The 25,129-nt window shown below is 37.9% G+C and overlaps 3 protein-coding genes and 1 pseudogene across 4 annotated transcripts; 2 read left to right on the plus strand and 2 right to left on the minus strand.

Annotated features, from left to right (window-relative positions):
* The first annotated feature begins 412 nt into the window (after window positions 1-412).
* Window positions 413-6,090, plus strand: LOC103449657 (DEAD-box ATP-dependent RNA helicase 37-like). 2 transcript variants are annotated; one of them, XM_008388986.4, is made up of 7 exons: window positions 413-754; window positions 1,252-2,052; window positions 2,136-2,219; window positions 4,100-4,342; window positions 4,496-4,663; window positions 4,773-4,886; window positions 5,487-6,090. In XM_008388986.4, exons 2-7 carry the CDS (start codon window positions 1,300-1,302, stop codon window positions 5,988-5,990), a joined length of 1,866 nt encoding a protein of 621 aa, XP_008387208.2. In that variant the 5' UTR covers window positions 413-754; window positions 1,252-1,299; the 3' UTR covers window positions 5,991-6,090. The 2 variants fall into 2 exon arrangements, with proteins under 2 accessions (XP_008387208.2, XP_070666296.1); XM_070810195.1 differs by having other exon boundaries at window positions 573-754; window positions 1,278-2,052.
* Window positions 6,091-7,176: 1,086 nt separating this feature from the next.
* On the minus strand, window positions 7,177-8,848 carry LOC103449679 (protein WHAT'S THIS FACTOR 9, mitochondrial-like; annotated as a pseudogene).
* Window positions 8,849-11,087: 2,239 nt separating this feature from the next.
* LOC103449658 (F-box protein At3g58530-like) lies at window positions 11,088-16,059 on the plus strand. Its single transcript, XM_008388987.4, has 13 exons — window positions 11,088-11,327; window positions 11,466-11,525; window positions 11,891-11,974; window positions 12,760-12,890; window positions 12,981-13,056; window positions 13,357-13,427; window positions 13,772-13,858; window positions 13,940-14,012; window positions 14,104-14,171; window positions 14,271-14,339; window positions 14,769-14,874; window positions 14,959-15,071; window positions 15,695-16,059. Exons 1-12 carry the CDS (start codon window positions 11,151-11,153, stop codon window positions 15,022-15,024), a joined length of 1,068 nt encoding a protein of 355 aa, XP_008387209.2. The 5' UTR covers window positions 11,088-11,150; the 3' UTR covers window positions 15,025-15,071; window positions 15,695-16,059.
* A 500-nt stretch (window positions 16,060-16,559) lies between these two features.
* LOC103413578 (carbon catabolite repressor protein 4 homolog 1-like) lies at window positions 16,560-23,025 on the minus strand. The gene is made up of 12 exons (XM_029090409.2): window positions 22,253-23,025; window positions 19,525-20,278; window positions 19,094-19,180; window positions 18,900-18,983; window positions 18,730-18,816; window positions 18,545-18,631; window positions 18,331-18,384; window positions 18,141-18,232; window positions 17,934-18,048; window positions 17,676-17,823; window positions 17,428-17,582; window positions 16,560-17,006 (listed from the first exon to the last, which is right to left on the minus strand). Exons 1-11 carry the CDS (start codon window positions 22,408-22,410, stop codon window positions 17,437-17,439), a joined length of 1,812 nt encoding a protein of 603 aa, XP_028946242.1. The 5' UTR covers window positions 22,411-23,025; the 3' UTR covers window positions 16,560-17,006; window positions 17,428-17,436.
* Window positions 23,026-25,129: the final 2,104 nt, after the last annotated feature.

Here is a 25,129-nt window from a genome sequence, read left to right on the forward strand (position 1 = left end):
GAGTTTGGATTGATTGAAACACACAATTTCCACTCAATATATAGTGTTTGAATAGGTTGAAACATTCATTAACAAGAGATGACACTTGCATAAAAATAAAAAAATACAATCAATTTATCAATTACATAGAAATTTAAAAAAAAAAGAAAAAAAAATATTACCTACACTATGGTATGGAGTGGAAGTGAGTTAAACCTCACAATCGACAGTATTAAAATGGTTTAAATTTACTTTTAACGAGAACCGAACATATAACTTGTGAATTACTACTAAATCGTAAGTGACTATTACTTACAAGAAATTGAGTCTCTATATCGTAGAACGATTTTAGAGAAATAATAGGGACCTCAAAAATCAAAGCATACAGATTTTGTAACCCTCACAATTTCACGCTTCACCGCAGGGTTATTTATACGACGGCAGCCACCTTTCGCCCCCGAATTGTACGGACGTTTTCTTCATTTTTTTAAAAAATTTTATTTCAAAAATAAAAAATAATTTCCTCGTAACACGTTTCGGCTGCGTAGAAAAAGAAAACGAAAAGGAGAAGAAAGAGTTTTGATCCCATTTGAATAGGAGACGAAAATATCTCAGGAAAAAGAAAGGAGGATTTCTCATCGACGAAGAAAGCGAAAAGCCAGAGCGATATCTTCGCCTACCTTCCGATCCTGCCATTCCTGCGCTCAGAAAAGCTAGGGTTTCTCAGCTTTTTCTGGTTCCCGATCCGATTCTGCTACTTTCACTGCTTATCGAGGTTCGAAGTTCTCTCAGTCTCTGTAATTATTAAGCGTTTTTGCATGTGTTAATCTTCTCTTCGAATGCATGCTGTAGTTTTCGTTTCGAATTTTTATGTCTGTTCTTTTTTTCCGATTTTTCGTGTATCGACATTGTTTAGTTTTTTGAATTGTGAATTTATTTTGCTTGATTTTACTTTGATATTTTTGCTCAGATTTGTGCAGAAGTTTTCTGCGTGATTTTATTGCGCTAAATCGAAAGTTTGTAATTTTTTATGTGTTTAATTAATCGCGTTATTTTAAAAAAAATTAATAGAGTTTACTGTTAGTGTTATGTAAATTGTAACTAAAATTTTCATGTTATCCAGTTTTTAATGATAATTTTCGTAGACGAATCCCCTTTCGAATGGTATAGTGTTAAGATTGATCAGGGTTTTGATCTGCAAGATATTTATAGATAAATCATTGGACAAATTTTTATTTAGAGTTTGATTTTTTTGTGTGTTTGGTGCATTAGGTTACGAATTAAATTTATTGGAAAAGGAGGGGTCACGTTTTTACAATTATGACAACTTCATGGGCGGATTCTGTCGCAAATTCTCAAGGAGAGAATCCGACTATCGGTTCATCTGCAAATAACAGCTCATCTCGCCCTGCACGATCAAGTTATGTCCCGCCACATCTTCGTAATAGGCCGCCGTCTTCTGATGCCACGGCTCCTTCACATCCTGCCCCATTACCAGCCAATGACCGCGTAGGTTACAATGGGCCTGCACCTGGCCCTGCCTGGGGTGCTGGCAGTTCTAGGCATGATGTTGGGCGTCCGGGATATGGTTCCAGTGGTGGTCGAGGTGGTGGTGGTTGGAACAATAGAAGTGGGGGGTGGGACCGTGGGAGGGAGCGGGAAGTAAACCCTTTTGGCGATGAAGACATCTCGGAACCGACATTTAGTGATCAAGAAAACACAGGCATTAACTTTGATGCTTATGAGGATATCCCAGTGGAAACTAGTGGGGATAATGTGCCACCACCTGTGAATACTTTTGCAGAGATAGACTTAGGGGAGGCATTGAATTTAAATATTCGAAGGTGCAGGTATGTGAAGCCAACTCCTGTTCAGCGTCATGCAATACCTATTTCTCTGGGAGGTAGGGATTTGATGGCTTGTGCTCAGACGGGTTCAGGGAAGACAGCTGCTTTCTGCTTTCCAATTATTAGTGGAATCATGCTAGGGCAGTATGCTCAGAGACCTCGTGGAGCACGTACTGTGTATCCTCTTGCTCTTATTCTCTCCCCGACCAGAGAACTCTCTTGCCAGGTTAGATTGTGCTTATGTCAGTCACATAACGTGTAGTGGTTTATAGGCAAAATCTTATTGTTTCTGTTTTGATTGGCTTGCAGATACATGAAGAAACTAGAAAGTTTGCTTATCAAACCGGTGTCAAGGTGGTAGTTGCTTATGGAGGTGCACCAATAAATCAACAGGTTTGTATAACTTGACTGTGATTGTGGCTTACTGATACTTTGGATCCATGTCTAAATACATAAGTACATATATAGTGTTAGGTTTAGGGACAAACATTTTGACAAATATTTTTACACTCCTTTGAGCAATTAGATTACATAACATCCAAGGGTTCTAATTAAGAATGATGTGGAAGCATTTTAATCATCTAATGACATAGAAACTGATGTGGAAAGTTAATTAAGAAAAGAATCCAAACGTAAATTAATAAGTTATCCCTGTCCTGCCCCTCCATTGATGCTGCTTCATCTCACATCTCTTTTATATAGAAGTATCACAGGACATCATCATCAAGCCGCTTCATCTTGCATCTTTTCTAGAGAAGTATCATATGACATCATCAATCAAGTACATATATGCTAGAAACAGGGTGTAATACATTCATTTAGTTGACCGCCTAGATCGGCGGATGATTATCGCACCCTAATGAGCTAAAGATTATTTATTTTATTCTTTATTTTAACTTCGTTCAGTCCAATCTAATGTTTTTTTCCCAACATGAATATACCACTAGTTGATTGCCATCTTGGTTTTTACATCATTTGAACATACTTGGTCGTCATGTCCTTTATTATGTCTAAATGAAGAAGATGAAGAAGCAGCGGCAATAGGTTACAGTTTGCAGCGGCGATGAATTAGGATTTGCAGCAGCAATGATTTTCTTCTTATTTCAGTTTCTTATTCTTTTCAATCTTTTTTTCCTTCATTAGTTATATAATGCCACATCAGCGTCCATGTCATTAGATGATTAAAAAGCTCCACTTCACTCATAATTAGGATCATTAGATGTTATGAAATATAATGATTCAAAAGAAGTGTAAAAATATTTGTCCCTTGATCCTAACCCATATATATATGTATGTATGTATGTATCTGTTTCATCTTTGTAATTACTCGACAAAGAGGTTATACCACTTTTTTCTTCTTTTAGTGATGATGATGCAGAGTGATGTACATCTTTTTCAAACCAGAAAATGTTTATTACATTACAGAATTTATTTAATTCTGGTTTATATGCTAGATCATTCATTCTTTTCCTTCTTCTTCGTCTCCACTTTTTATTATTTATTTGTTCATTTTTCAGATAATTTATTTAAGTAACGATATTTCCTTATTATAGAATGAAGGCTCAACTTATATAGGATGGGTTGGTCTTTAGGTTAATATGTTTAACAGAGAGGGAAATAGTAAGTCTGCAAACAAATCAATGATCATAATTTTGAGGCCGTGATTAAAGTTTTTTTACTGTAGGATATGTTTTTGGATGACTTGTATTCAATTTGGTCTCTATCTTTCCTTATTATAGAATGAAGGCTCAAGTTATATAGGATGGGTTGGTCTTTAGGTTAATATGTTTAACAGAGAGGGAAATAGTGAGTCTGCAAACAAATCAATGATCATAATTTTGAGGCCGTGGTTAAAGTTTTTTTACCGTAGGATATGTTTTTGGATGACTTGTATTCAATTTGGTCTCTATCCCATTCAAAGTATTAAACTTATAGGAAATTTGGTTTAGGTCAATAAGTAATTTCATATATAGGCATAGATCAATGATCATTTCATTTTCTAGCATAGGTCAATTAAAGCAATTCCCCTTTTCGACTGAAGTTAATAAAGCAATTTTCCTCTTCAACTAATGTCAATACCACTTGCTTAAATCTCTCTTCATTGATCTCTTCTTAAAAGCACAAAATGTTGATTGACTCAATCCTATTGTGGAAAATATTGTCAGCTCAAACAATTTGTTATTGGTGCCTATTCGTGCTGCCTCTTTCACTTTGTTTTTGTTTTTGTTTTGATGATTCACCTCCCACTCTTTTGTTTTCTTATATTGTGTCAGTTGAGAGAGCTTGAGAGAGGAGTTGATATTCTTGTGGCAACTCCGGGACGATTGGTAGATTTGCTTGAGAGGGCAAGAGTGTCGTTGCAGATGATCAGATATTTGGCTCTTGATGAGGCAGATAGGATGCTGGACATGGGTTTTGAGCCTCAAATTAGGAAGATAGTGGAAAAGATGGACATGCCTCCGCCAGGTTTGAGACAGACCATGCTGTTTAGTGCTACGTTTCCAAAGGAGATACAGGTTTGTTTTAATCGTTTGCTGGGTTTCCTATTGGATCTTTCTTTTACTTATTGAGTTGTATATAGTCATATTAATGCAGTATGAACATTCTATACAGTGGAATTCCAAACTGAAAGTATCTGATAGCTTTTGCAAATTTTTGTTGGAATGCAGCGACTGGCATCAGATTTTCTTTCAAATTATATATTTTTGGCTGTTGGAAGGGTTGGTTCAAGTACTGATTTAATTGTTCAAAGAGTTGAATTTGTTCATGAGTCTGATAAACGAAGTCATCTCATGGACCTCCTTCATGCACAGAGGGAAAATGGAGCTCATGGCAAGGTAACATGGAAAGGAAGACTCTTTGTTAAAGTTCTGTTGATTTTTTTTGAAGAATCGGTATATCAGTATCCTGTGTTGTATTAATAGTCGTTTGTCATTGAATTTGCAGCAATCTCTGACGTTAGTTTTTGTGGAGACAAAGAAGGGAGCTGATGCATTGGAACACTGGTTGTGCATGAATGGGTTTCCAGCAACTACTATTCATGGTGACAGAACACAACAGGTAAGACTGTTCAGAAAATTGATCTTATAGTCTATGAGAAGTGATATTTTTCCTAATGTGGTGTCATATATTTTTTTGTTAGTGACAAAATTTGTTGGAAAAAAGAAGTTAAAACTCTCTCTCTCTCTCTCTCTCTCTCTCTCTCTCTAAAAGGAACTTTGTGGAGCTATTGTGCTGCTATAACTGAGCGATTTATGCTTCTACTTTACCTGCAGCAAGTTTTAGTGTTTCTGAACCATCCATTTTCTTTTTAGTCATGTTTTAAACCATCTTTGAACCTGTGAGACTTCTCGTGTCTGGTTAATATGTAAAATTTCCAGCTTGGGTAGAACTGGAAGGAATTTCTTTGGTTACATTAGAGGGACCCGAATACTAGACGAATCCTAATCCTAATTCATTATCCACCCTCCGCCACTTAGGCTAACCCCAAGGGCAAACTGGAAGTAACATCATTATTATGAAATGACGATTCTTAATAGAAAGCTTCACTTGGTTGAAATTGTCATCCTTTTTTCTTTCATTGGTATTTTATGATGGCCATGCAAGTTTAGCATTAATCCGAATCCGGATATTGTTACGATACGATGTGCTTGTATGCAGGAAAGAGAACATGCATTAAGATCATTCAAGAGCGGAAATACACCAATATTAGTGGCAACAGATGTGGCAGCACGTGGTCTTGACATCCCCCATGTAGCTCATGTGGTAAATTTTGATCTTCCAAATGACGTTGATGATTATGTTCACCGGATAGGTCGGACAGGGCGAGCCGGCAAATCAGGACTGGCAACTGCTTTCTTTAACGAGAACAATCTCTCATTGGCAAAACCACTCGCTGATCTAATGCAAGAAGCAAATCAGGAAGTACCTGCTTGGCTTGCTCGTTATGCATCAAGGGCTTCTTATGGCGGAGGAGGCAGAAACCGACGATCAGGGGGAGGTCGGTTTGGTGGCCGTGATTTTAGAAGGGACGGCTCTTTCAGTAGGGGTTCAGATTTTTATGGTGGAGGAAATGGTGGTGGATATGGCAACTCTGGTGGCTATGGTGGCGGCTCTGGGGGTTATGGTCCGGGTAATGGTGGTATGACCAGTGCCTGGGATTAGTGCTCCCGTTAAATACTGGATGCTGTTCCTCGTATTTTGCGTTTTTGACGAGTATATATATTGTTTCTCTTGAAAATTAATGGATTACACATTTTGTTTCCTTTTCCTTTGTTGTTGATTTTGTGGTTCTTAATTTTTTCTGATGTGGGAGGAGAGGACTTTAGTTAACTTCGTTTGGTGGAAAGCACCATAGGGAGTTTTGCCGTCCGTCCGGGTTTCGACATCATTTTACCGTACAAACATTATAATCAAAACTGTTCATTCTTTTTATCATCATTAAAGATTACTTTTAAAGGATGTTACTTGTTATTATAACTTTTAATTTGTTGGACACCTAAACGGTATTCAAATAAAAGGAATGTTTACATAGGAATCTGATGACAAAGAGAGTACATAGTTTCGATTATCCCTTATGTACGGTTTATGTACGGTGAAATGATGTCACATTAGGGGAATGAGGATCATTGCAATGCAAGAAACTTTCTTCTTCGTACACATTTTGGATCAATTTATTTACAACTTATCTAGACATAACGACTCGAAAGAAACAAGAAGAAATAACATAATCCGATGTCTCTCACAAGAACAAAAATTAAGGGCAAGCAATGATGGCTACTGAACCGGAGGATGACAAGAAAAGTTTTTTGGTCAACAGAATTAGAACCAGATGATCCTAGGTTTTATCTCAAACAACAAACAACCAAATCTACAAGTTACTGTAAAGATTTCAACGCCATCGTAGAGGCTAGGATACTCGAAATTCATTCACCCTAACTTTATGCAATAATAGTTTTATTTTCCCCGTTATGGTTTCCAATATTTGATACTCATTTTATTCACCAGTTCATTTTTTTTTTTTTTTGAGAAGAAACAATTTTATTAAAAGAATAAAGAACAACACAGAAGTGGATAAGAGTCCACTAACTGACAACAAAGAAAAACCCATTAGAATTTGGCTACAGCAGCCATTTCTAGACCTCGTTCACTTAACTGCAGCTAACACATCCCATAGTATTTGAGATAGATTTTATTCACCAGTTCATAAGTTCCCAGATCGAAAACTGCGAGACTGAAAGTATGTACAACGATTTGAAGTTGATATTATAACAATGTATTGAAGGTTACATTACAAAACAAATGGGAAAATGAGATATGAAGTAAGAAAACTGTAAACAAACAGAGAGCATTTTGAACAAAACTTGGATTCTTTGATAATTCCACTTAAAAACCATCAGAAAGTTAATTTGCAATGCTTCAAACATTACTGTCGCAATCCTTCACAAGGTTGACCTAAACTTAATAATCATTACCATATTTGTGCAGAAAATTCAAACATCTCAAGCAGCAATCCGGAGAACGAATATTAGTACAGCGATAAAGGAAAAATCTATGAAATCAATCTTTCTGGTCAAGTTTCTTACTTGGAACTGGAAGTGAGTGCAATTGATATGGAATGTAAGCAAACTGTCTAACTTCTGATACAAACATCAATCTTCCTCAGACCCCTCCGAACTTGAATCCAATACTTCATCCTCATATTCACCACCTGTTCCAACCTCTTCCTCTTCAGATGCTTCCTGCCCACTTTCACTCTCCACACTCTTAAGCAAAATCTCATCAGCGGATAGCAAGTTCACACCTTTACCCCGATAGAGAAGCCCTGTTCTCATGACGTGACAAAACTTCTCTCTCAAACGTGTGAGCAGATGCGGGTTCACTAACTTCCCTCTATGCTACCCTTCCCTGGGAGAAACAGTGGTGGTTTTACACTTAAACGAGAGGTAGAAAATCCCGGGATACCTTGTGATGATTCTCATAAACTTATGAGGAAGATTCAATTCCTCCCTCAAGCTTCTCAAGTAGTTCCTCTTAGTCTTCTTATGAAGAGTCAAGCTTAAGAACTCGTGCAAAACCCCAACCACCCTTTTCTCCATAAGGTCACTCTTAGGATCAATATGCCTAGAATCCTCATATGGTGAAATATATGGTAACTTCTGAAACTCCCCCATCCATGCCCTCACCTTCTTCTGCCCACCATAACCCCTCGGAAAATTCATCGGAAATGCCAACACCGTCTCCCCCTTCTTGATCTGCCTATACTCATCCCCTAAATCACCACCCTCTCTACTCATCTGCAATTCCGAAACAGCATACTCTTTAGGCCATTGTATGGCCTTCAAACATCCGACCCCATTTGAGGCCTTAACAATCCGAAAACAATCAGGGTATTTCGGAACCAACACTTTCTCAAAACCATCAGGCAAACCCAGATCCTATGATCCCATTTCAAAGTATACAATGACTGGAGAGGTAAAGTCGTAGACTTTGTCATCATAAGCACTCTATAGAACCTCTCCGCATTGTCACTCTCATGGGTTTTTTGAATACTTTGTTCTTATGAATCCAACAAAACTGCAGTGTCTGTTAACTTAAAACAAGGCAAATTGGCGTAACGGGCGTGTGGGAATTCTTGGAAAAGAGTTGGGTACCTGCTGCGGAGTAAGCGGATGACGGGGACGGTGAGGCCGAGGAGCTTCTGCCAATCCGCGAAGGACTTGGCGGTGAGGAATCCAGTGGGGGAGCGCTTGATTGCGTCCTTGAGGAGGCAGGCGGCTTTGAGGTCGATCTCAGTCTCGATTATGTGGTCGATGCTTCGGTTTTTGACCCATTTGAGGCGGACTTTGGTTATGCTCCGCCGTTGGTGGTGGCGGTGGAGGAGGAGGAGGTTGGTGGGTGAGGAGGACGGGGTTTGGGGTTTTAGGAGAGAAAAGAGGAAGGCTTTCATTTCCTCTGGGTTTTGTTTTGGGGTTTTGGGGGCCATTGGTGACTCTGTGAGCGATGAAGCATTGGAGAGCCGAGTACGTCATGAATTGCAACAGTAGGCAACGGTCCCCGTACTTTATTTGGATTTTCACATTCGTTTGTACATTTTTGTTACGTTTTCATTTTCGTTTTTGTAGTTTCATTTTCTTTTTAGTTACAAAGGGGCTCAAAGTTTAAGCAGAACTGCTAAACAAAGAAAGACTGCATACACAAATTATCCGAGTTCTAGCAATCCTGAAAATATCATCTAGCTTTAAACCAACAATTTAACGAGGAGGGTCATCCAACATAATACAGATCAAGTTCAAAGAAAAATCCAGTTTGCCAAACCATAAGCCACGATGTTCCTTTCTCTATAAATATGGCTTAAATCACATTGATCAAATTGAGAACTCAAATGATGACACCCGTATAACAAAGAAGCCAAAGGATGCAGATCATGCACAATAAATTTAAAGAGTAAAACTATAATAGTAGAGTTAGTTCTACAATTATCCTCCTAGCACCCTTATCCAAAGTCATTTCAAATCCAAAAGGAGACCCCGTAGCTCAGCTTCAAAGACTTCTCCTACTCCCATATTAGCTGAAACGCTCCCAATCCAAGAGCCATGATGATCTCTAAGTACTCCTCCATAACTCATAACACCGTTTTGCCCTTAACGAGAACCATCAATATTCAATTTCATCCATCCTTCATTTGGAGAAATCCAAGTCAACTTTTCAATAATTCTACAGGGTTTAGAATGACTGACCTTATTAGCATCAGTCCACTCCCAAGCATACTTCAAAATACCCTTCACAAGATCAAAGAGAAGTTGATAGGAAGGACAATATATATAATTTCTCCACTTCCAAATATGCCAAGACGCAAACCAGAAAAGATTACACCTTTCGGACCCTCATGACTGCGTGTTTTACAGTGTATATTAGCAACAAACCATCCCTCCAAGTCTGAGTTGAAAGTAGAAAGTATATTACTAGGAACCTTCAATGCATTTCAAACAGTTCTAGCTAGAGCAGTCCCTCAAAAGGTGAAATAAATTTTCAACAAAACCACCACATATGGAACAACTAGTATCTAATGCAATCTTCCTCTTAAATCTTTGTTGATTGGTTAGAATTTTATCTTGAGTGACCAACCAAGCAAAGACCTTTAACTTTGGTGGTATGTGCAGCTTCCAAAGAGGAAGCCAATGGACCTTTCTAACGGAGCTAGAGTTTCCCCACAGAAAATCACGATTTAATATATCAAGTTTATGACAGAACTGACTAGGAAGCTATGTAGTCATATGCTTTGGAAAAGACCAATTCAACCTGTCATATGCTTTAGACAAAATCCACTTTCCAAGCTAAAAAAACCCTTTTACCTTTAGGTCATTCAAATTTATGGACAATCTCTTGAATAATCATAATATTATTTGGGATGTGTCTGTCAAGAACAAAACTTGCTTGATCATCTTAATTTTTGTAGTTTCATTTTATTATTATCGTTAAGCATTCTTGTTGACTTCACCAATGCCCTTCCGTTCAAAATTTCAGCATTGAGTATCATGCAAGTCTATGACATATGAGAGTCGAATTTAAGATCCCTTGTTTATAAATGAAGATTAATATTATTCTATTGATACAGAGCCAGCTAAAGTGTAGATGGAGGTAGAAGAAGCTGAAGTAAACTTCTTCCTGTAAGTCCCCATTCAAGAAAGCATTTGGAATATCTAATGGTAACAGAGACCTTCTGATTCCTCAGCAATTGAGAGTAGGAGACGAAGAGACTTCATCTTGCCTACCTGGTCAAGGCTTCCTTGTAACTTAGCTACATTGCTCCCAAGGAATAGCAAAATTGAAATAGCAAAATTCTTGAGTAATCTCAATAGGTTCATAAACCCACATTTATTTGGATCATTATAGCTTACTTCCATATATCCACTCGGAAGATCTTTTTTGTAATGGATGACCTTCATTACGGAGGCATTTCAACCTTTCTTTAGACACAAGTCTGGCTTCCACATCAGCAGCGGGTTTCAAACTCGAGACCTCCATTTTTTAGTTTAAAGGAAGCCTCATAATCTGTCTTTTACCACTGAACCACCAATTCGTGGTTAAACGTTCTCATTTTTCAACCAAGGAAATATTGAGGTAAGTTAAGAAGAGAAACTTATATAGAACGGATCCGCATCATATGACGTCCCGGTCCAATAATAAATTGTTATGTGAAAAAAATTCTCGAAGTGGGGCCGCTTCCAATAGCCCAATACCGATAACTTCCTACCTATTTACACATTTTTGGCAAAAAAAAGCAACGAACGCAAAACCAGATTCACACTCTCTGATCAAAAAATGGAAGAGAAACAAGTAGAAGAAGCAGGTGGGGAGGAGGTGGCTTGGAGCAGAGAAACGCTTCCCAAAGTTCTGAAAATAGTTAGCACAAGACTGCCTCAGAGGGACCTCATCTCTCTCTTGCTAGTCAGCCCATGGCTCAACGCAACTCTCATCTCCTACCCTTCCCTTTGGCTGGTATTGTTTTGTCCTTTTTTCTCGATTTAATACTTTGTTTTTCTGGTTAAAAGTTCAAAATTTGAGATGGGTTTTTAAGTGATGTGTGTTGTATGTGTTTCTGTGACATGGGTAACTGGGTTTTGGTTCTTGTTTCAGCTTCTGGAACTTCGAGAAATGAATAATGCTGGGAATCGCCTTGTGGATGCTCTTTCATTGGTTAGAACTTGGATATAGCAAATTTGATTGAAACTAATTTGTTTGATACCGGCATTCGATGATGTAGGGGTAATTGTTAGTGAAAAATACCGAAATAATGTTGTTTAGGTGATCATAACTTCGAATGTGGCGCAAAATAGCGGCTATTTTGTGCCTAATTCAAGTTTTAAGAAGGGAGAAATGATGATTGGTTTCTCCGTTAAATTTGGAAGTTCAATAAAAAATTGTTCTTCAATGATGCAATAAATGGTATTTTTGAAATGATTGGTATGTAGAGTTTGCTTGTTGTAGTATTACAAAATGCTTCAAGTGGATGATTGTATTCATTGCTATATTGATATGGTTTCTTGATGCAATGTGTCAAGGCGAGGTATCAGCATGTGAAGCAGATAAACCTTGAATTTTCACAAGACATTGAAGACAAGTATCTTGAACTCGTAAAGAGTAAGGTAACATTCATTCTAGTAAGAGCTTGCGGCAAAATTCATATTCAAAGAACTAGGAAGATATCGATTTTCTGGTGTAAGAGGAAAGGACATTGTAATTATAATAATAACGCTAGTGAATATTAGAAGGTTAATAATTGTAACAATTTTTGCCTTGCTCCATTTTGCATTAAAATATTAACTAATACAAACACCAGAGAAGGTGTTATTTTCCAGCATCACGGCATTATAATAGGTTTAATGAGTAATGTATGGATCTTGCACTCTTATGAACATTCTTGCTACATAGAAAGCATACTATAAAACAGTTTACCAATGTACTGTTAGTATTTGTAAAGTATGAGAACATTGAGAAGCATGACAGGGTTAGGACTAATCACGCTTGTGATTAAGTCTAATTTTTGGGCTAACCCTCATGATTTTAAATTTTCCACTTGTAGAATCAACTAAGCTTATGTCCTTATATTTTAAGTTATTTGTGGTTTCATGAGTTGTGGGATCTTACAGCACAAGACATGTTTGTGTTACATGATATTGTGAATGGAAACAAAACCAATTACTTTATCAGACCTAGCTTTTGACAACCTCTATCCCTTACACAGTAGATCACCTGTTATTATTCTCAATTTTCCCCTCAAAATATGGAATCTGGACGAGCTAGCTAAACATAATTATTATAATTCTGGTATCAAAGAACTATGAGTACTTGATGAAGTATTCAATATTGTTCAAGATAGATGCTTTTGCATACCTTTGATTGTGTAAAAGAAAATTATGCATTTCCTCAGTGTCATGATTCTCTTCAAAACCTGGAGGTTTTGAATCTTAATGGCTGCCAGAAGATCTCTGATAAGGGAATTGAAGCTATAACCAGTTCTTGCCCCAATATGAAGGAGTTTTCAATCTATTGGAATGTGAGGTATTTAAAGTTTATTTATCTTTCAAATCTCATATCTAGTTGAAATGTTGTTTTCCTTCAATGAATTTCGGAACTTGAATTGAATTTCAGGGCAACAGATATAGGTATAATGCACCTGGTGAAAAACTGCAAGCATGTAGTTGATCTGAATTTAAGTGGCTGTAAGGTACTTGTCACTGGGTCCCATCCTTTTTCAGTGCTTACTTCTTTGTGAATTGCAAACTATACACTTTGAAACATATATGCAGAGTCTGTATAGTTTCTATTCAATCTTCTGCAAAAGATTGGGTTTTAGTGTCCTGAAGTAGGTCCGTTATGATATGCTTCATATGTATCCCTTATTTAAGTAGATAGTGTAGGTTACTATTATATGTTATATTGGCTAGGCAACCTTTTAAGTTTTTATATATATATTTTTTTGGTGAAGGATTTATTTCAATTGTTTACTTTGATGTGGAAACTGCAGAATCTTTCAGACAAAAGCTTGCAATTAGTTGCTGAGAATTATCCAGAATTACAGTTGTTGAACCTGACCAGGTAGGAAACGCTGAGAATCATTGTATCATCTGGAGAAAAGTTCATTTGTGAGAAACTAAAATATTTTATCTGCTTATGTGACACTCACAACAGGGAATCACACCAATGATTTTTCAATTGTGTGGTTTCCGGGTTATGACCTATCTGAAAATTGATAGTTGACATGACATGGTGATGCTAGTGGAGTTGGTTAAAGTGGAAATGTATAGTTATAACCTGACATTCTGAATCCTTCCTTTAAAATACACATTACCTTCTACACAAAGGAGGGGTGGAACTGATTCTCCTATGAAAAAGCCATTAGCTCCCTTCCGCGCTTACATATTATAACTTTTTATGCACAGGTGTGTCAAGTTAACAGATTCTGGCTTGCAGCAGATATTGCACAGTTGTCCTTGTCTCCATAGTCTAAATTTGTATGCCCTGTCAAGGTATTTGATAACGGCTTTGTATATAAAGTTGAGCTATGTTCTTCTTCCTGTATTTTTATTGGCTGTGTTTTGTTTGCTCAGCTTCACTGATGAAGCTTACAAGAAAATATCACTTCTTTCCCATCTTCAATTCTTGGATTTATGCGGTGCTCAGGTAACATTAACTAGACTTAGTTTTGCTGACGTAACTCTTTTGGAACACTTTACTAAACTGATGGTAAATAATTATGGAAATCACATTTCAGAATCTATCGGATGAAGGGGTGTCTTGTATAGCTAGATGCAAGAGCCTTTTGTCTCTCAATTTGACATGGTAATTTGGTAACTGAAGCATTTGAATTCTTAAACATGCATATGAAGCAAAGGAGACAAGTTAACTACAGTTACAAAACCAATCTTCACTTTCTAATAGGTGTGTACGGGTCACTGATTTGGGGGTCATAGCCGTTGCGCAGGGTTGTACGTCGCTTGAATTTCTCAGGTAAGTCTTGATAAGAATTTTTTTGAAGAACTTACTTGATGCTGGCCTGTGCATTCTTGACTTGAGAAATTTCAAACTCTGGTCACTTATCCCGTTACATTATATTTGAATGTCTTTGACAACTGGGATGGAATCACAAGGGTTGAAATCTTTTGGCCGGTCTGCAAGAGCAGTAACTATTGTTGTTTTTCTTCTTTATTTCTTTATTTAAAACCCATTTAGAGAGCAAGAAGACATTGGATTGAGCTGAAGTTAGGAAATATCACGGTTTATTTTGAAACCATGGCAAAAGAGTACATGCATAGAAACAGAAAAAGAAACATTGTTTGATACTTTTTTGTTTAAGTAAACCTATGGAGTTCCCATGCTGTTGAATGAAACCTGCATGCATTTCAGTGATCTTACTGACTTATGAATGAAACAATGCAGCTTATTTGGGATAGTTGGGGTGACTGATAAATGCTTGGAGCCCCTTTCACTGACCTGCTCAAACACACTTACGACTCTTGATGTTAATGGATGTATTGGAATTAAGGTAATGATCTAGTTAATATTTGGTACAATTTTTAGTTACTAAATCTTTGACCAATTTTTCTACTGTATCAATACTCTCTTGTAGAAACGGAGCCGTGATGAATTGCTTCAAATGTTTCCAAAGTTGCGGTGCTTCAAAGTGCACAGCTAATGCTCTGGAAACTTGCAGATGAACAGGTTCTGTATTCTTCCATTAAGGTATACTATCTCTGAGCTGTAACCTTGATGAGCAGACAAACCTCGACTTTTAACAGATAAGAAATCACAATCTGTCCATTAAAAGGGAAGTCTGATTCTTGAACTCCATATGAGCAAACAACTTACTGAAGTGTTGCTATGGTTTACTTCATGCATTTGTATACTTATACGAACTTTAAAAAGGAAGGAACAATAATCGAGCTATTAAAGCTCGTATTCCCCGCTGTTTGGCAAGGTTTATTGTCAAGGCCACACACACATAAGGACAGACGATTAGATGGTTACATGTACCAACATTTTGTTATCCGTTGAGTCTGTTTTATAATTTATTACCGAGGCAGATATATCTTCCGACGTAGTCATTCTGGTGAAAATGCTTAGCATGAAGCTTTCACAGTTTGGGAAGGGGGGGGTCAAATAGCTGCCGTTTTTCTTTCATCCTTTCATCTTCCAGTCTTTTTATGCTAATGATTCTCTCCTAGATTGTAAGTTTGAGGCGAATTAGGAACGAGCTTCACCAATGTTTCGCGAAAGTCCCCGCAATATCTATTGCATTAGTTTCTTTTCGGTTGAATATCTTTAAACCCTTCGGACTTATGATTGCCAGTTTGTATGTTTTTCAGGATTACTCTTCGAAATTGCATTGATAGTCAATCTACAGACATGCGAGGGTGGAACCGTGGAAGAGTTAGTGCAGACATTCGGTATTTCATGCAGCTTGACTATACTCTGATCTTCGGTGAATCGTAACCTTAGAATTTTACGGGTCTGCGTCTCGCTAATTGAGCTTAATGAACTGTGATTGTATGCGCATATTGTTTGTCTGGGTAACACAAACCAAATGAACTGTGATTGTATGTGCATATTGTTCGTCTGGGTAACACAAACCAAATGAACTGTGATTGTGTTATGTTTGTACCTAGGATTTTCCGAGCAGCATCGTTCGAATTTGATGAATCAAAGTTGGACGAGAGTTTGATCCGGTAAATTAATAGAGGCCGTGGGGCTGTGTACGTTATTGGCCGGAGCTTCTGCTTATCGCTGGCACGGCATTGATTACAGTTCCATGCCTAATTGTGTCAGTTTTGCGTGTCTAAATATCATATGCCTGATCTATCAACTTTTGAGCGCACAACCGGGCCAGCAAACGTGCCCATTCTTTTAGAAACAAAATTCAAGTCCAGATTAACATTCATATTCCCCTCCGATTCCAAAAGCGATAAAAAAAAAAATAAATAAATAAATAAAAAACACGAATAAACCACAGGCACAGGCATCTCGGTTCAATCAATTTGTGTAAAGTATGCACATATTCTTATCCAGTAAGGATTGATCTTAACAGTTGGCATCCAGCATTCAGGTCGATAATCGAATTTCGGACTACAATAACTCATCTCAAACTAGTGACGAAATGGAAAAAACCAAATGCAGTCCAGTTGCAAACAAGATGAGCTACTTTATGGAACCCGAAAGAAAAACAAAAACAAAAAAAATCAAAATCAAAATCTTATTCCTGATCCTTTGTGTTTCCTTACCAAAAATTAAAATGGAAGAAAAAGAGGAGAGGGCGCTGTGACCGGATCCTAAGGAGCACAGGAGAACCCCAAGGTATAAAAGAGAAAAGGAGCAAACAATTGCCGGCCTACTAACCACTTGCCTTTCAGGGATTAGAGTTACAGGATTAAGACCAGATATACTGAACCAGTGAGCATCTAGAAAATTCTATAGGCAAAAACGACATCGGCAATTGAGCAGGGATCATAATAGCTTTTCTATAAAGACAACGGTGGCATAATACAAAGCAGATCATAGCAAGGATCCCGCAAGGAGATACCTGGAAAGAACTGTGGGGCATGATCTACCATTCTTAAAATAACTTAACTTCATCCAACAGCTTCCCTCAGCCTTTTTCATGGATGTCTCCGGAGCTCTCTCCTACATGCATAGAGGTTACAATCAACACAAAAACCACATAAGTCGGCGCACATTTATGCAATCATTCTTTCATACCAACACAAGAAATGACTATGTTTGATAATTCAAATTGAGAGGTTTCTTTGAAGTAGAAAGTGTTACTTTTAGCCCTGAATCAACTAAGCAGATGTCACCCCATCAAATTTAATTAGTGATACCGCCATACATAATTACATTGGCTGTACTTCATTAATGTATCTGATCTCTCCCCCTCCTCCTTTTTAAATGCCAAAAATCTTCCTAAATTGATCTCTGAGAAAACTACTCATAAATGAAAACAGAAAAAGATAGAAACGAAAACAAATGAAGCCCAACAAACAAGAATTTCAAACAAGACCATATACATACAGGCATATATAACAACAAAGACTTGAATAACTACCTGAATGTGTCAACGTCTAATTCTAGGCTTGCAGCGAAACTCGGCTAAAAGTGCAATGTGATCTGATGACCACTCTGGAGAAGGAAGAGCCGTGTCTTTCCTTAAGCTTTCCTCATCCAAGAGCTCCAACAAGGACTCCACTGTTAAGGAGTCAGCTGCAACCACACGTTACCTTTTATGAATAATGTTCTAACAAAGTGAGGCATCAAAATGAACATATCAAACAAACTTGTAATCCATAAACTTACCAGTGTAGAATATGTAATCTAGGGTACCAATGAAATCTCTAGTGCAATTTGTAAATAACGGCTCATTTGTGGTGGGATCCATCCTCCTTCTCTGCTGCTCCATCCCAAGACCAACCCCCAATCTTGCAAATGATGAATATGCACTAACCTGTGAGTTGGATTAGTAATTCAGCACCCAAAAATATGCATATTCCACACTCCCAACACTAATAACAAAAAGATGATCAAGAAGCCAATACAACAGAAAGCATGTATTACCAGTGGCAGCTGATGTATCAGCTTGCTGAGAGGGCGCAATATATTAAGAGGATCTACTTGTAAATCCGGATGCAATGGATCTACCTTTCCCATAGCCAGAAGTGTATGAGGAGCGCTGCAACAAAGTTCAGCAGTACCTTAAGCAAACAACGTACCGGTAATAAATTCTAGAATCCAACTAAAGATCATCAGTAACAATCAACAGACCTTCCAGGAACTGAATTAAAATCCCCACACACCAGCATCGGGATATCTGCACTGGCAGCTATTTTCTCTAGTCCTTTTAAGAGAGTATGAACCTGGTAAGAAACGCAAGAATACAAAAAATTGAATGCCAACTTCAAACTGATTGAACCAATACACTAATGTATATGGAAGAACCAAAAATACAAGTTACCTGCCAGAGTTTGACATCCTTCAGGTCTTGGTGGACATTTACATGTGTATTTGCCTGTACTCCATTCCATCAGAAAACGTGTTACCAGATGCCTTGAAAGATGCCCTTGCATTGATATTGGGGCAGTTGAAAAGATAACAAATCCCAAAGAGTACAAACAAATTCAACAACAAGACCATTCAAATATTACAAGTATAAAAAATATAAGTCATACCACACAAAGAAGTTGCCGTTTCCCAGGATTATCAGCTCCCTGATTGCTGAATTTTGCTTCCAGAACCACTATGAGAGCAACATTATCCTACAGACATATTGAGATCCAGGTATGAGCTTCTTAGATTAAGACCAATTCAAAAAGATCAAGTTCAACCCAAAATAATCCATAAATAACAAGCCCACCTTAACTAATCGATTTAAAGCACTTTTCTTCTGATTACTTGGAATCATGGCATCAGTCAAGGACTGAGCAGCCTTATTAAACTCAACCTGCATAAACACAAATTGCTTCACACTAAGAACCAAATAAAACATAAATAAATATCCACTGTTATATATCGCACTTTCCTAACCTCATATTTTTTGACATGTGAAAATCTGTCTCTACGGAAAAATGTTGCGCAACCATCAATTGTTTGTGTGTTTCCATTGTAAACCTGAAGCCAGAGAATGTAAATTAAAGGCCAAAATAATTTAAAAAACCATGAGCATAACGCACATGAAGTTCATTCAAGCCATAATATGTATAAAGGATGAGCTAAGAGACCTCATTTGTTTTTCTCTTGTATAGTGCTTGATAACCATGTTTGTCCAGCTCGGGGGCAAAAAATTCCTCGAAATGATCACTTTGAACCTGAAAGGGACAATGATCAGTTCATATAACACAAAATGCATAGTTATTTCATAACTTACACTGAAATGAATGAGTTCTTTATGACATGTAGCATTCAATGCTTCCAAATATTTAGTTGACAGGTATACCTTCAAATATGGCTAGAAATTAAAGCAACATTTGTCATTGTTCTTTAAAATTGTCGCCACTTTCTTAAGTGTCATTTGCCAGTATATCAAACCTTAATTATAACCTGATCTTCATGAATTCAATAAAAAAATTTGGCTTGAGCATACCAAGACATTCTCATAATGCTCTAATTATCAATATCATCGTAAGAGAACTAATAAAGCGTGAATGTGTACCTCCTGGAGACAAACAATATCTGCGCGATAACCAACAATTTCCCGCAGCAAATTTTGTCTGCGGTATGGCCAAGAAAGTGCCCATGAAGGGCAGTAACTGTATGATTCACTGGTGGCATACACATCAGACAAAATGTTGTATGAAAGCACAGTAAAAGTTCCAGAAGAAGAAATACGGCCATCTGAATCTAAATGCCCCATCACGTCAACTCCATTGACAGGAACCAGACGGCGTGGACTTGGAGAAGGTGCTGGAATGACACGGGAAGTTAATATGGTATTGACATGTCCCACAGGTACTTTTGATTCAGCATCAACCACAACACACTCAAACTTTAGAACATGCCCAATATCATCAGCTGTTGGTGTATATGTTTTAGAGCGGCCCACTTCAAACCATGTTTCACCACCACTCCTTTGTGTAACAGCTGCAGGATATAAAGGTGCTGAACCATTTGTCAAACTCGTGCTTGACACGGAACCAGATAAGCTAGTGTTAAGAACTCCAGATCCAGAGCTATTGAAGCGTCCAAACACCTCTTCTTCCTCATTTCCATTTTCATTTACAGCACTAGCAGCACGATCATGCAAAACACGGTGATGCTGCCACGCGTCCGAGAAGCACTTAGGTGAACAATGGTAACTTTTTGAAACAGGTATTTTGGCCTTAACACAACCTAGACACTGCAATGTGGCTTGCTCAGATGGATGTACACTACAGATAGCAACTTTTTTATCACTTTGTATACGATACCTGCAATCAAGATCAAGAATGGGCGAACATAAATCACAGAAGCTGACATTAAATAAAATAAAATATTCAGTCCATCTTGAAGCTTCAAGATCAATCAGCGTGCTGAATTCACTAGTCCCCTAACTTCCCTCACTCCACAGATGGAAGGGGTCATTTAAGCACTTAAGAAGGAAAAAAATTTGTCAACATCCTCTAACTAACCAAATTTGCTGCACTAAAGCACTCCCCCCCCCCCCCCCCACCAAAAAAAAACACACACACACACACCACCACCCAAAAAAAAGCACACAAACATGCACTCAAGTGACATAGGTATATGAAATCCGAGACTAAATACTAATTATCATCAATTTTAGTATAAGAAAGAAAGGGTGTCACACTTGTCAATACTTGCACTATGAGCTTATCAGGTGTAAATAATACCTAATATTGTCACTTAATGACGGACCTCAATTCATTAATTGCATGTCAATTAAAAACCGTACAAAATATAAGCTTGATAAGCAAGTGAAATATGCTGGTCCAATCAACCACCATCATATAAATTAATTAAGCAATCAATATTTTGTCATTGAATGATAGAATCTCATCATTTAGTGCATAACATGAACCTTAAAGAAGTAGGCAACATTGTTTATCCCCACAATGACCCGAAAAGAAAAAAAAAAAAGGTTAGTTTGTCCCCTGACACATGACACAACTATAACACAAAACAGCACAACCGTTGAATAAGAATTTAGGTCAAGTGGAAAACAAAACAAGGATTCCTTCGTAAAATAACCCATCGCATTGGCCCACTGGAAAACTATCCCTTTTTCAACAAACTCAGAAGATTAACCTGCTTTGGACTTGAACACCAAAATGGTGATCAATATATGAGTCAAGATGTGGATTGAGATCTTGAACATATAAACCCCAATCTCAGCCCACATCTTAACTTGATCTTGATTGTGACTCAGCCCAACGTAGCCCAAAACAGGTTAGTTCTCTAATGGGACCTACAAAAACTGGCTATTATTGAAAAAATAAACCCAGAAGGAAATACGGATAGATAACTAAAAGTCAGTCAAAATTCCGTAGTCAGGTTTTCTTTCTTTCTTTTCTTGAGAATAAAAGAATGGGAAAATTCAAATTCTGGTCGTAGGTGCAAGGCAAGCGTTATACCCGTGGAGGATATCTATAATTGGAGCTATAAGCCCCAACCTGGCAACTAGTTTTCACCCCAAGCTCAGAAGCAGAATAAAAGGTTTAAATATTTTTTTTATTACATACCATTGGGCAGATATGTGCTCCAAACACGTGTATTAGCAACAAAAAAGGTAGTAATGCAACCTGGATTTCCAAACCGGTCTCAATAATTTGACATTTAGCACTGCTACATTTGTTGCAGCATTCATCACTCTCCTATTAATTATTGCTATAACAAACTATTCTAGACTTGTAAAGTCTAGCTCGTAACCCAATTTGGCCTGGTTGCAATGTTTCAATTGAGCTTTGAGTCAGGGACAAATAATTCACCTTTCATTTGAAGTAAATGATGCTATTGAGAACATTAAATTTTTCTAATTCAATTACGCAATTCAAGGAAATTAGTACAATAATACTGCACCAGTGGACAAAAAACTACACAGAATTCAAATTCAAGAACATAATTAAACAGTGGTGAATGTAGAACTACAAATACACAAAATGACCAAAAGATGTTATGATTTTAAAACATACACCAAAAGATACATTACACAAACACATTACACTAAAATTCAACACACCTATAACCTTTTCCCTATAGACGAAAATAAAGCTACAATCTTTGAGAAAACCCATGTAACAACAATACCAACAAACCAACCCAGAAGCCCAAACAAAGCTCAAAGCCCCCACAATACCAAAAACTGAAAAGAACCCGAAAACCAAATTAAGCAAATAAGAAATGACAAAAACAAACTGAAATTGATTGGGGAAATTGTCACTTACCACTTGTACCTCAAGAAGTGGCCATCAAGAGGGGCCGACTCTGGCACATCGTCTGTCGTGACATCCTTGTCAGGCCGGCGCAGAAGCACGTATGGCGTGAGCTCGCAGCCTACAATGGGAATGTCCGAAGGGAGGTGCACGCGTAGCACGCTCAGCATGCTTTGTTTTCGCTTCTCACTCTAGGCAGCAGAAAAATCTTGACAGCAACGTAATCCTATCCTACCCAATCGAGAGAATACACACGAACGACGGCGGCGGATACCAGGCGTATCCGCCATTTACTTGACCCGAATCCCCGCCAGCCTTGACGGACCCGAGAACCCAAAAACCCTAAAGAAAAATCAGTCGCCGAAATCGAGCGCCGCAGATCGAGAGGTTTGGATTGGGAAATTGTGGGGTTCCGGTGAAGGCGAAGAGGGAAAGAAAGGGTCTTCTTCTTCCTCTGCGTTTGAGAAGTGATTGAAGTGGATCGATTGGCGGAGAGGGATCGAAGATTGTGGAGAGAGAAGATTGGGTTTCTTGAGAAAGAAAGAGAGAGAGGGAGGGGGTCGATAATTAGGGTTTTAAAGAGGAAGTGAAAGTAATCTTGTTTGGCTCCAACTTCATTTCCTGAATTGAGAGAGAAGGAGAGAGGGAGAGAGAGAGGGGAGAAGAGAGAGAAGAGAGGTGGCTATGGCTCTGTTCTTTAATACCGTATGAATCTCTCTCTACGACCTTGGCCTTGGCTTTGGTCTCTCTCTCTAGTTTTTGTTTTTGTTTTTGTTTATTTATTTATTTATTCATTTTTTGAGCGTGTGTTTATATTTGTTTGGTGTATTTGTTCCTTTGGGTGCGTTTGGTACGTAGACGGGACGGAACGGGACGGGACGGGACGGGACGGGACGGAACGGAACGGAACGGAACGGGACGGAACGAAGGTGTAATTTTTGAAAAAGACATGGGGTATATTTGTCTTAAAATGGTAAAACATTGTGTTCCACAGACGTGGAACAAACCCGTTCCAGGGGGAGGTGGAACGCAAAAACACCCAAAATCTGTCCCGTGGAACAACCCGTTCCACCCATTTTTGACGCACCAAACGCGGGACGGAACGCCTAGTCCCGTTCCGTCCCATCCCGTCCCACGTACCAAACGCACCCTTGGTTTCGGTTTTGGATTTGGTTTCTACAAGTTTCCAACTTGAAATTGAAATAGAAATTGAAGTAGAACGCATTTTTCCTCACCACCTTAAATTAAGGGGTGTGATATCCACACATCTCATTTTACTTTTAATACATTTTTTTAAATTTCGGTCATCGGATCGAATGAATTGAAGAAGATCAACGGACAGAAATTATCAAGGCATGTGTGAGAAATAAAATAGGGTGCGTTGATAGTACACCCCTAAATAAAATAGATTTATGTTCACGTATATGTCTTTGTATTTCATTTTGTAATCTATTAGATGATATTTGTTTATCTGATTTTGTTAAATATTCAATCATGTTGTGAATTGACATTTTTTGTTTTTTTTGTTTTTTGAGAATTCTTAATTTATCTCATTAGTAATGAATATTTTGCATGGAAGTGTTTAGTTAAAAAAGGGATGAGCATGAGCACAAAAAAACTTATTGATTGGTGCGAACCTTACTAATCAACCATTCACAATTAGTGCGCATATTTTGTTCTGTTTAACTAATGATTCTTGATATATTAAAGTTAAAATCTCCCCACTTTTTTTAGTCGGCTCAAATTTGTCTCAATCATTTTAAACATTTAAAACAAGTGTCCAACCTATTGAAAATGTCATATCCATTAAGCTCAAATTAAATTTATGTTAGTTAAAAGGTCATGGAAGCATAGCCTTCACCAACTAATGGTCACCACCACCACCCTTATCAAGTCATCACCTCCAAACCCAACTCACAACACTAACTCCACCTACATCTTAAGCCGCCAACACCGAGAATAAGGTCATGGAGGTTGTTAAAATGGTGTGGACTGCCATAATGCAGCCACAGCCGTATCCAATGCACACAAAGAAGAATTGGTAGTTTTACGAGTCGAGAATCGGCAAATGACGATCTTCGGGCAGCTTTCCGTCTTAGATGTAGTCGATGATCTCGTTCATCCAGTTTTTCCCTTGTGTTGTTTGTGACGACTATATGGTTTGGGCTCGTGAATGCTTGGGGTAACGAGGTACTCGAACAAGATTGTTCGTCAAAGCACATAGTCAACGATGGATGCAATGTTTGCTACTGCGTTAACGTGACAGTTCTCATTCCTAGGGATTTGATGGATCTCTTACTTGTCAAATCATTCGAGGAGTGCCTTAGCCTTAGCTAGGTAGAGTCCCATCATCGGATGATGAGTTGCATATTCTCTCTTGACTTGGTTAACTATCAGTATTGAGTTAGAGTTGTAATTGACTGATAGTTGATAGGAGCATATTTATGCGACTTTGTTATCTTATTACTTTGCATTTACTTAGTTAATTTCCATTTATTATAGTAATTTAAGTTATTTTCGTATTATTGTAGGTCCAGTTGGTAAAAATGACAATAAATAATCAAATGGAGTAATTTGGAGCAGTTTTGGACTTGGATTTGATAGCATGCGTGGATAGCATATGGACTGGATGTTTTTGGTGTTTAAAAAGTGTTAAACACGTGCTAAAATCTGGAGAAATTAAAGTTGAGGCTTGGAAGGCAAAGAATTACACAAGAAAGAGGAATCCTAGTTGGAGAGAAGTTTAGTGGCTTGTTTTGGAGCTCAAATAAAGTTGATACTTGTTTTGAAGTCCAAATAAAGAATCCAAATGAATTTAGCTTGTTAGAAGACTAGAAACAGAATAGGAAAGGAATTGGGATATCTAGTCAGATTTGGAGGTGCCAAATA

This window comes from Malus domestica, chromosome 12 (assembly GCF_042453785.1).
Source record: "Malus domestica chromosome 12, GDT2T_hap1".
Taxonomy (NCBI): domain Eukaryota; kingdom Viridiplantae; phylum Streptophyta; class Magnoliopsida; order Rosales; family Rosaceae; genus Malus; species Malus domestica.